Source organism: Gavialis gangeticus, unplaced genomic scaffold (assembly GCF_001723915.1).
Source record: "Gavialis gangeticus isolate Ggan-Ray unplaced genomic scaffold, GavGan_comp1, whole genome shotgun sequence".
NCBI classification, from domain to species: Eukaryota; Metazoa; Chordata; order Crocodylia; family Gavialidae; genus Gavialis; species Gavialis gangeticus.
The window spans coordinates 67,014,636-67,027,473 of NW_017729034.1; the positions used below are offsets into that span (position 1 = coordinate 67,014,636).

The 12,838-nt window shown below is 39.6% G+C and overlaps 1 protein-coding gene across 8 annotated transcripts in view; it reads right to left on the reverse strand.

Annotated features, from left to right (window-relative positions):
* The window catches only part of QKI (QKI, KH domain containing RNA binding), a 348,918-nt gene that overhangs the window by 14,866 nt on the left and 321,214 nt on the right, over window positions 1-12,838 (reverse strand). For all 8 annotated transcript variants that reach the window (XR_002099355.1, XR_002099356.1, XM_019526797.1 and 5 more), the window contains one exon: window positions 1,110-1,197. Coding sequence is in view for 6 of the 8 variants with exons in the window: in XM_019526797.1 (XP_019382342.1) it covers window positions 1,110-1,197 (88 nt within the window). In the remaining 2 variants the exon portion in view is untranslated. The remainder of the gene's footprint in view (window positions 1-1,109; window positions 1,198-12,838) is intronic.

Here is a 12,838-nt window from a genome sequence, read left to right on the forward strand (position 1 = left end):
AGCCAGTGTATAAAAATTCAGTACCATCTCTGTGTGTGGTAGGGTCATAATTATTTCAGTGCCTGCATGCACCTAAACCAAGCTTAGTTTAGTTTGCATAACAAAAACTATAATTTCCTGATACTATGTGAGTTAAACCTAAAGCAGAAAAAGTGCACATATCCATTTTTAAATTTTTCTCTTAATGTCACTTTTAGTACCTTTAAACGAGGTCTGATAAAACTGCTAAACCTAACTGCATTTAAGAGCAACTCTCTACTGTTTGTTTTACACATACCCACTGTTCACTGTAAATTGAAATGATACACATGTAGAAGATTTTTTTGCAAATATCAATAGGTCTTTAGTGAAAAGGTTGACTTAACTTGTACATACATTTGACATCTGTATCAGCTGTAGTAAAGATTTATTTCGAAATTATTTCAAAATTTTCATTTTTATTAGCAAGGTTTAGCTTAAAAACTGGAGAAGAGTTTATAACAGATAGTAGGCATATAAAATATTCTGATTACTAAGTGCACCAGCATCAAGAGTAAAACTGCATACATGCGGCATGCTCACACCAACCCACATGGAAGAACAGCTACAAAAACGCTCATCACATCACTGATCTCTGTGAACTCGTATGTAAAATCAGTTGATGAATCATTGGGAAAATGTATCATGGGGAACATGCAAGGAGGATGACAGGAAGGAATATAATATAGAAAATTTTATTCACATAATTGTGAACATTTGTAATAGTCTCATATTTATTGCTAATATTATAAAATAAAAAGGAGTCTATTTTTAACACACATAATGGCCTAAAAACAAAAGTAAAAGGAGCATCATGGCTTCCCTGTATTGCAAAATATGGAAAAATTGCTTTAAGGGCTGAACGCCGATTAAAATTAAAAATAGTTCCACCCAAACACTCTGACAGAAAAAAAATGGTGCCAGAATGTCCTGGATTTACAACAGTACTAACTAACAATGGTAATGCTGGTTCTACACTGTCTTCCAATCTCCAAAACATTTCCTACCTTGCAATCACCAAAAGAAGGACTGGGAAACAAAGCTTAAGGAGACTGTTCTCACACTGGCCCCCAGAATCCTGTTATGCTTACGTGATTTGATGTTGGCGTCTCTGTAGGTGCCATTCAGAATTGCAAGTTCCATCAACTGCATCTTTTTAAGGCTGTCTTCTCCCTCTGCCTGAATAAAAAGCAGAAAAGAAAAAGTTACACCAATATTTTATCATCAACCAAACTAGTGCAAATGATTTGAGAGGAACATTCCCCACGTTCCTTCAAGTTTTACTAGATGCAAACATTTCTTTCTTTGGCCATAAACATTATAGGAACATTAACTTCTTTAAATCTAGTGAGATACAAATTGTAAGGCAGCTAGCAACAATTATAGTACCGGAAGACCAACATACAAAGGAAAACGAAAGAAAAATAAGCTAAAAGAATTTTAAACTGGCAGGCAACATGTTTTAAATAACTAAGATTCATTTGAATGTGGTATACTCCATCACAGGGGTTTTCAACCTTTTTTAGTAAGCGTACCCCTGGAGACCAGATGTTTTTAGTAAGTGTACTCCTGATGGCTGGGGGGCGAGGGGTGGCACACAGTCAGATGCAGAGCTGGGGTACACTTACTAAAAAATATGAGTGCAGTGGCGGCAGCACGGCATGGTGGTAAATGGTGGCATGGGTGAAGCTTCCCACCTGCCCTCGCATCTGGCCAGCAGGCAGCACCTGCGTGGCCTGCAGAGGGGTGCCGCTGCCCTCACTCACCCCTGTTCTTGGGAAGGAGTGGTGCTCCATCCCTACCTGCATGTACCCCCTAAGGCCCTCCCATGTACCCCCAAAGGTACGCATACCACAGGTTGACAACCCCTGCTCTACCAAATAACTGATTACTACATTGGAAGAACTGCTTTAAGCAGCAATTCTGACTATTAAAGCTATACTATTGACAGACAACAATGATATGCACAAATATAAAGTTTTAAACTTTTAAAACAAATAAACCAAGCTCAAAATTAAGCGGTGTCAAATTGCATGGAATTTGCAATGATAAACCTTGACATAAGCTGGCCATAAAAGAAAAGTAAATGGCAGATTGATGATACTGGCATTCTTCTTACACACCTCAAAAAACCCAAACCAACAGAATTTGCATGTGGGGGAGGGGGGGGAGAGGACAGGTATACAACAAAATCAGCATCACCTTCTTCCAATTTAAAGTTAAGTAAACGGGACATATTTTTACTGATTTCAGACAGTAAACCATCACCTAACCCAACTCTCAGTGGGCAAGACTGCATCCTAAAAAAGCAGGTTGAAGTACCTAAACTAATCAGTTTAAGTTTGTTCATTTTTCCAGATCTGTTGAATACTAAACATGGCATAAGTTAAGTGACGTAAATTACAACTGCTATACGTATTTTCCTATTACGGTACAGCTCAGTTTACACCATTTACTTTACTAATCTGATTTAGAGTTTAACTATCCAACCCTCCAAAACCATTGAATAGCTCTTTTATTACTATGCTGCTTGTCTACAGGCTCTGTAGATAGCCCTTCTCCCTCAATTCCATAAACTGATGTTTGGTTTTTTTCCGTCTGTTCCATCTTATCTGTAAGTACAGATATATTTTTCCAGACATTTTGATAAAGATTTTCAGTAACTGGGGGTTGTGGGCATTTAAGTAGATCTTTTTAAGATGACCAACATTAGCCATCCAAATTGATAGTAATTTTTTTTTAAGTTGAGGAAAAAACCCTAAGCAAAGACAAGCATGTAAAAAATTCTTACTTTTAGCCCAGGAGTGGCAAGCATATGATCCACATGCTGGATCCAACCTGTAGAGCCACTTTATATGGGCTGCTGGGCTAGCAGTAGGCCACCAGAAGTTGGGGGACATGGCATGCCACAGAATCAATGGCCCTCATGTCCTGGTGGACATGATGATCAAAGCAGGAGGGTAGGCAAGGGCTGACAAAGCCTTGACCACCTTCTGGCCACTTTGCATTGTTACTGCTGCAGCCCTACCATACTGGCATCCATTGCATATCCCATGCTGAAGCTGCAGCTAACACCAGTGCATGGGGCATGCAAGGGGGTCAGAGCCAGTACTATACGCCCTAGGGTGGAGTTACAGTTGCCTCCACTGCATGCTCTGTGTCAGAGCTGGAGCTGCTGCTGCTGTTTCCTCTTGTCCTGGGCTGGATCCAGGCAGGGGCACGAGGTAACTTTGACACCCTTGCTTTACCCCACCTGCCCTACGTGTAATTTGCATATACTAGAAATTTCACCAGTAATACAACTCAAATATTTCTATTATATCACCATATAAAATTTATTACGGGTAAAAACCTTCAAAAACAGCCTAAAGTAATATACAGATTCTTTTTATTATACTGTAATTACCAGCTAACATTGTGTGTTGATTCTATTGTTTCAATGACCATTTACAGAACAAATTAATTGTACAATTAAGTATGGCTCCAGCCAAGATTTTCAGTTTTCATATTAATTAAAATCAAAATCACACTTGTGGAATAGAGGCCACTAGTTATAACATCCTTGAAACAGCACTCTCAGTTGCCAAACATGCTAAGAGGTAAGAAGCACAAGATGTCTTCTTCCAGAAACTAGATATTGTATCTCTCTTGGTAACCTGGTCAGAATACATGCCTTCCACCCACTGCTTATGATAACAGTATAACCTCCCTTACTGTTTTGGATGCTGTTTAAGTTCAATTTTTCTCTTCCATTTTAGCAATAGAGATATTAAATATTTTTGGTTTTTTTAGCACTGACCTACATTGTCACTTTCCATTTCAGTAAACGTCTGGAATTTCAAAAAGTTTCTGGTTTCTCCTTGAAGCCATATGTAGCATTACTATCAATGACATGCAAAAGGCGAGATACAGAGACTGCTTCCAGACATGGGGGAAAAACCCAAGAAAACGACACTTTATTTAAACTGGGCGTACTCCCACGCCGAGCGTAGTGCACGCCCAGCAGAGGTAGCACATTAGTTGTATCCAGCTTTCCCAACATCCATAGAGATTGGGTGCTTTACTGGGGCTTTTTTGATGCTTTTATACAATCACAGATTGAATCAGCTTTAGATAAAAGTGCCAAAAGCCCTGTTGAAGCGCCCTATCATACAGACACTGTAGAGCTGGGTTGAAGTAAGGCACTGCTACTTCTAGTAAAAGACAGTCCCTGCTCCCCTTCCCCGCAATGTCTGTCAGCACCCAGAAGCATTAGTTATTACCAGAAATTGAATTTCTTCCAAAAACAGTTTAGGAAGCTGACCTGACAGTCACTAAATGTGGATGTGTAAGTGACGAACTTCATATTCCCAAGAAAATTTGATCCAATGGCCAAATTCTATGATCCTAGGTTTTGAATACTTCTGAACCAGAGGGAAAACCTTTCTATCAGTTCACAGGATAGTAGGCATATATCCAAAGCAAAGAACGTTTTAGAATGGGGGTGAGAGGAGGAGATAAAGTAACTTAAGCAACAAATCTACTGTCATTTGAATCTCTGACAAGTGGTACTTTGAGAGGTCCCAGGGGGTATGTGGGGGCAGGTGGGGACGGAGCACTGCCACCCTGTGCCGCTACCTCACAGGAGCCGGGCTGCACAGATGTCATGCTGCCACTGCTTGCCACACCCCCGCTTGGTGTCCAGCCGCTCACCACCCCCTTCCCCCGCTCCAAGTCTGGCCACTCACTGCCACCACTCCCCCCCCGCTCGCCATCCCCCTAGGGGTACACTTATTAAGAAGGGGGCTGCTGGGGGTACACTTATTAAAAGTTTGAAACCCCCTGCTCTAACACATTTTTCTACAAAAGTTATCGACTCCTTGTAAAATATAAAAATACAGTAACTCAGCATCTAAAACAAATAGGCATAATTGTTAATTCTTAGACTAATTCTCTGAAGTACTGCTTGGCAGCTGACAATTCTTTAACTTTCAAAATTACTTTAAGTACTTCTTTGCTTTTAAGGAACATACGTTTGGTTGTTCATGGTATTTCATTGTTGCAGGTTCCAGGACTTGGACATTAGCAACTTTTTCTCATTTTGATTTTTATAGTGTTTATTAGATGGGAATAAACACATGAAATGAAAGCTTAAAACTTCCTAAGTGCAGATCATAAGGACATGATTCCAGCTCTTCCCAGAAGATGGCACTGTTCGTTATACAGTACAATGTTGTCACCTGTAGAACATGTGGTTACATCCTCGTTCTACCTGTATTGCTTACTAGCCTGTATCTGATTGTTCAATGAGTACTTTGTCACAGTTGCTTTTTACTTCTTTTCAAACTGGCACATACAGAAGTGTCCAGGGACACTCTGTGTACCCACATATCCTGTGCTATCAAATCCTCTACTCTCCAGTAATATTCAATCTTATTCTTCAGCTGCCAAAGACTCAAGGTTCAGTGAGGTAGGATGCAGAAGTGGGCCTGTGCTTTTGTTTGACCTGTCCTTTCTCCTCATAGCTGACAGCTGATCAAATGAAGCACATTGATGCAATCTATCTTAGCTAGAGGCATTTCTGCAGGCATTCACTGTTAAAGCAAACAGAGGTTGCGTTGGGATACAAAGGCAATCTCTAAAGGGGCAGCACACTATCTGTACAGTATCTACAACAAAGCTCCATCATTTGTAGAGAGGAAGCTACTTTAAGCAAACATCAATAAGGTCACTTAATGCCAGATTTGCATTGCTTAGTTTAAGCTCCAGTGACTGACTCAAGCCTTTCATCCTCTTAATTCTTCAGTGCTTCCCTTGTATCTCTCATGTACAATATAACATGCAGATTAAGTAATAAAACAGTTTAAATGGTACCTTTACTACTGAAACATCATTCTTTAATGGGAACACTCAAGACTGCTTACTGAACATAAAAGGCTGAAGGGGCACAGATAAGAATTCTTAATAAGATATGTTGTAGGTAGACGAAAAATATACTTACAAGCCTTGCCTACATTTTGCAAAATATTTCTCAGTGATACCAACTGTAATTCAGTTGCATTTGCAGTAGTGCGGATGGAGGTGGGGTGTCATTTTAAGTAATGCATTATTTAACTCTTATCAGAGCAGGCCTAATAGGCACATGGTTTAAAATGTCAGCAATAGATAGCAGCCCATCTACACTAGGGCTTCTAATGTTACTCTACAGAGCTAATCTGATGGGAAATGGTGGGAAAATTTTGCAGATTTTGCAGACTGTGAAGGGGGGGGTTGCTGGAGAGATGCAAAGCATGTTGGGATGCTGGGGGACTGAGTTAACTTGAATCTGGAGGGGATCTGGGAAAGAAGTTCAATAGAACTATAACTTAAATCAGTTAAGTCTGACACTACATCAATCCAGGTTTATCTCAAACCTGTTTCAGCCATTTTGAAAGCAGCTTATGTGTACTGAATTTCTGTTGTTACAGATTTGAACCAGTTTCTGATGTCTTATATCGATTTATGTGCAACTTCTGTCCCTAGCCAGAAAGGCCACAACAGGTCAGAACACTCTGAACTCTATAGATGCCGACTGGAAATCCTGAGGGTTATCTAGCTTGCACACTTAACAGTGCGAACATCACATGGTACTCGGTTTCAGGAATGCCACTATCTCAAGCCACGCCCAGGACGTCACAGCACCCTCACTGAGAATCACTACTTTGGAGATTCAGCAGAGAAAGAGAAGAGAGGCCTTGGGAACCTTCCCCAAAACAAAGAGATTTCCAAATAAAAATCATTGTATCATGTGACAGAAGACATAAAAAAAAACTCTTAAACAAATAACCCACCTCCCAGTGCAAGTATTTTTCTAATGTCCATTAGTTCAAAGTTTATGTCAAAGCAGAAAGACTTTTATACCTTACAAGACAGTTGCATTTTTTTCCAAATCCCAACTACATCAATTTTGGTATTCTCGTTATCCTTACCCATGCCCAATTTTTTCTTGAAGTCTAGTAACCTCATAGGGTATCTTCAGAACTATACAGGTACACCTCTCCCTTTGAAACTAATGGGTGTCAGGCACTCAAATACCTCTGAGGTTGTCCTTGCCTCAATTATATTTTATTGTGGTGAATTCCAAAGGATAGCAGTTGGCTGAATTATCTACTTATTTTAGAAAATTTTCTACTATTCAATTTTAATTGATCTTTCCTCTTCATTTTACAAGAACATCTACATTGGCCATGTCTGATCTACCTTCTCCATGCCATTTTATTGTGCATATCTTTACCATGTTTTCCCTCAATGTACTTTTATTTTTTATGCTTGCCAAACTCATGGGTTTTTTTTTTTTAATTTACAAAAATCTACTTGCATGCAGATACCAGCAATGAGAACCAGGTGCAATTTTTTTGGAGAAAATTATGTGACCTGAAAGAAGAATTTTAATGGAGCTGTGACATTCCCTTTTCCTATTCAATGTTAAATATACATGTCCACAAGAGCCAGAGGATGTTTTATAATATTTTAAAGAAATGTTCATAAAACTAAGGAAGAAAAGTACTAAATATCACTAAACCATATATTTCAGGGAAAATTTATCATTTTGACTTTGTAACCCCAGAACCAGGTGTGAAATATCTGATAACCCTGGGGGCAGGTCTGAAACTGGTGCTTAATTTTCTTGTGACAAACAAGTGTTCTACAGAAATTAATGTATGTACACAGTACACACACACAAAGGCACATCCCTCCATAGAGTTACCAAAGAATTATTAATTTCAGTGGACTGAAAAAAATTTGAAACAGAGAAGCCTTAAAAATGCACCATCTTCTCTCTTAAATGTGTGGTCTCTCAGACAGTTAATGTAAACATTTTCAACTTATATTTATTTTTAAATACATCCTGTGCAGGTTTCTGGAAGAAATGGATTATCTGTTTTCTGCTTCATGCAACATTGCATCTACCAAGTGAGTATGCCAAATCAAGAGTCAACCTTTTATGTGAAGGTTGTGGAGAAAGGGATCAGGTAACTGCCTTTTATCTTATTAAAACCACCATATAAGCTAAAGTGTCATTATTATTTTAGACCCTGTAATAAATGAAACCAGAGGTATTTTACCTTGGATGCCCTATGTCAATCATTAAACTGTATTCATGGTGTAGGATATTTTTATTTGTGTTATGAAGTCACAAGGCATGAGAACAAATGATCTAATAATTCAGGAGATGTGAAGGAAGGAAGAGCTTAAGACAGAGAATTAAAATTTCAGACCAAGATACTGTTAATATTAACTAATCTTTTACCCTTCCTGATTGACTTAACCATGTGTTTACAACATTGAGGTATATCTTGTAATGTTACTTGTAAACCACAATGAAAAGCATAAAGGCCGTAATATATTTTATTTATAAATCCAAAATAAAGCTGAGGTACTTATTACAATGTAAAACTGATTAATTCTTTGGCCTTAAATTCCTTAGAACGTGTTGTGCAATGCTTTTGTTAGAGCAGGGAAAAGATTTTGACTTACATCAATAAGAAAAATTCTGAATTTTATAAATATCCATGGAGACATAAAATACTAACTTTACACATGTTTACAGGCATACAAACAAATCTTATTTAGGTGATGGCACTCTATTTGATTGACAGCCAAGGCCTTCTGGTGTCATTAATTTTGTACTATGCTCATGCAGCCTTATCACATTCCTGAATTTCAGCTGGATTCTGCTGAATCCAGCTGAGCAATGGGCAGGCTACAGGCATTGCCTAAAGCTTTGTTTTTCTACCATATGCAGTTCACGTAGCATGGCATCTACTAAGATGACCAAGAGTCTTCTTTCTTCCTGCCACTCCTCCAGGATCATGGTCTACCATATGCAGCTTGTGCAGCGTGGCATCTACCAAGACCACCAAGAGTCTTCTTTCTTCTTGCCACTTCTCCAGGATCATGGTAAGGAAGGAGCAGGTGGGAAGAAGGAGTGGCTGCTGGAGGCAGCAGGGATAAGCAGTTACATAAGGTGAGGCCATAGACTTGCTCACTCCCAAACAACTGCAGCAGGCTCATTCCATATATCCCATTAGTCTCAGGAAACCAGCAAACAGTCCTTCAACTCCCAATCAACCTCCAACAACACACACACACTCTACAGGAATTCTTGTTTTAACCACTCTCCATGCAGCCTATCATTTTGCCTGCCCCAGCACTTCTAGCTCATTGAAGTTTATTCTTCCAGCACTGCAATACTTTAGCTTCCCATTCCATCTCTCGTTTCAAAGCACCCATTTAACTAGCCTTTGCAACTAATACTGTTTAACTGTGCATGTAACGTGCTGTTTCTCCACTTCTGTTTGGGACAGGGCATCTCCTCCATAAAATTTAACTTCACTGAAATCTGCAGACAGAAATAGCTCATTAAATAATGGCATAAGCATTTTGGATAAAACATCACAAAACTTGTCGCTATGGAACACTAACACTGATAAGCATAAAAAATGCTGAACTTTTCCCTGGAACAGGGCTGTCCAACTTCTGAGTGGGCAGGGGCCACAGAACCCCCAGTGACGTGCCACAGGGGCTACACACACCCTGGCGCATGCCGTTTGGGCTGCATGCAGCACCACATAGCCCGTACCCTGCTGCACTCCCTCAGCCACAATTCTCCCCCCACCATCCCCTTCCTTTGCTGTGCAAGCCTTTTGAGCCACATGTGCTGTGCAAAGTCCCCAGGTTTCTTCAAGCTTCCTGGTCATGGGCCTCCTCAGCCCCGACAGCCACATTGCTCTGCTCTGCCCTAGGGGGATGAGCAGGTAGCAGAGGCTGCAGGAGGGAGGAGTAGACTAGGGACTCTAGCAACAGCAGCTAGAGAGCAAAAATGGGGAGCAGCACCTGGACAGGGAACCCAGGGGCTGTATGTGGCCTGCAGGCCTCCACAATCATTCATTTACATCTATCATACGCATGCTACATTCACTTTTATACACATATCTTTTAGCTCTCTCTACAAAGATGCACGCAAGAAATGAGGAAGAATGAATTCACTGCCGTTCAAAATGCATTTCTGTGCCACTTAGCAAATTGCTTAGATGTATGAACATAAGATGCTGAGAATGTCACTTGTAGATTTTTATTTTTTTAAATATCATGAAGCTTGGTTAAAATATTGTAGCAGCAAGAAAAGTATTTTGCTGGTACTGAGTTTATCTTCTTAATCCAGTAGGCCCGCCCAGACTTGAGAGGCCTGTCATCCTCCTTTCCTTTCGCCCCCAACTGCTATAGTGGGCTAACAGCTGCAGCTTCATAGGCCTGCACTATGAACTTCTTTTTTGACACAACATGCTGTGGAATGCTTTTATCTGGCTGACAAAGAAAAACATTCCATTGCAATTCACTTGTAGATCAGTAAGTATTTCAGATATACGATGCGCCAGTCAAAAATCCTTTACACATGAATGTTTCCATTCAGGGACAAAAACCATCCATTCATAATTTATAAAGAAATAAAGTCATACACAATATACTACAGATGCCTAGACATGCACACTTTTCTAAAATTCAAATTTCAGCCATGAATATGGGACCTGTAAAAGACAATGGGCTAAAAGATACTGGAAGTATTGAAGTTAAAATATATACACATCTCAAATACATTTTACAGCTGAAAGGCCTACTGCCTTCATTGTATAGCTCCAGAGTTTTTGTTGTACTCTTACAGTTCTCCATAGCAAGCATTTCAAACTCGCAGTCTTGCAGATCAGACAAATGGTGTGGGGCCAGCCCTGCAAGACAAATAGAGCCCGCAGACCAGATCCAGACTGGTAACACAGAGTGTGCATCCCAGATCAGCCTCACACAACGTGGGCTGCTCCAGTGTGCACTGCATATGGCATGTGGGTCAACTGAGACCCATGGGCAGCACTGGGCTGGATGACAGGCTTTGTGGGCCATATCTTTTACATCCACTGCATCTAAACAGTGAGAGAGTCCGACTATAAAACAAGCAAAAGCATATGCAATGTAAAACACAAGAGACAAGTTCTTCTGAGGGATCTCGGTTTGAGTACTCATCCGTTTAGAGTACATCATATTTCACCAAGTACCTTTTATTCCTGGATGGTGTTTAACAGGAAGAGGGTTTTTTTTAACCTTTGATTTTTAACTACTTGAATAAAAAAGGCAAATACTTCATAGCATTTATTTTTTGTTATTTTCATGCACAGAAGAATCGAAGTTTGATGGTCAAATTTAGAATTTTTAAAACTAGTTTTGAAACCCAGAAAATAAACAGACCTGTATATGAGGACAATCAGCAATCCATATACATTCAGCTATAATGAAGTGAATGTGGTATTTATTGATTGTAGTGTTATAGGAAGAAATTCAATATGGCCTTGTCTATACTAGAAAGGATTCACCAGCATAGTTACATTATTATAGCTATTTTGACAAACTGTCCTAATAGATTTAGCTTTTACTGGCAAGAGTTCTTTTACCCATGTAAAGCTTCCGCCACCTCTCTGGATCTCCCAATGCTTTTCTAAATTTTGAAGCTTAACAAAAAATAACTACTTCAAAATTAGCTATATTGAAAGACTCCAAGTACTATAAACAGGACTGCACTGAATAGGCACAAGGTATGGCTCAGTTATTTCTCTATTTTCTTTTCAGCACTGATGCACACACTACTATGCCTAGGTAGACAGGCAAAGATAAATTAGCATCATTATTTCTTCTGGGCAACACAGCCTGCTTATCTTCTTCAAAGCAAGCTCTCAGTTCAAATGATATGCAAAGAGGACTGTGCTGTTTCACTTGACAAATTCATTGGTCATAATGTTAAAGATACACTAGGGGAAAAAAGGCAGCATATCTTCTTACATTTCCCATCACCCTATCTGACATATTCCCATTTAATCATGATACTTAGCCTAGCAGCAATGTTTTCAAGAGTTCTTTTTCCCTTCCCTGTTTCTGCAACAAGAGCAGCAAGATAAGGCACAGAAAAACATTGTGAAGCACATTTTTATACGCTAAACTGAAATATAGCATCACTGGAACCTAGGATTTAGCCTCAGCATTAACTGCTCAGGCACCACCAGAATGCATCTGCAGATAAAACACTTACAGCAGACTATGTGACCTTATGGGGATATGTTTTGTATCCTGACATTCCCTCAACACGCTGTAGAAAATTAAGGGCTCCTTTTTAAACTGCATAGTTCCTATCATGAATAGAAATATGCCTCTTCATGGTAAGAATGCTACTCTCTCTCTCTCACTCCACACTTTGCAGCATTTATTCCACAATTTGTTCTGCATCTACAGTGCAAGAGTGATGATACGGCTGGGATGGCCCAGAAATTATGAGAGGCAAGGATTTCTTAGGGTAGTGTGATATCTTTTATTAAACCATGTAGTTGGAACAAAAGTTAGACAAGCTGTGAATGCTAGGCATTCTTCATCAGATCTCTAATCATAGGCCTGCATAGTTATGTTGCATTTATGGAAACGTGTGCATTAGTTAGAGAGTTGCAGGTGAGTCCCCTTTGAGATGATTTCAGTTTCTTGCACAGGCTTGTGACAAAGATGTTGCTGTTTAGTCTGGCTTCTTTTTTCTTTAGATTCTGGATTTTTCATTGAAAGCAGCTGATTTCAGTACCTTCCATGTTACAGCAGTGTAAGAGTGATGTTGTGATACTTTAGAAATTATGTAAGAGGTCCTGTGATCAGAGACCTGATGAAGAATGTCTTGCATTCAAAAGCTTGTCTAATTTTATCTGAACTACATAGTTGGTCCAACATAACGTAGCACCCATAGCATGCCTCTGTATCCATGTAATTTCTCAGCAAATTA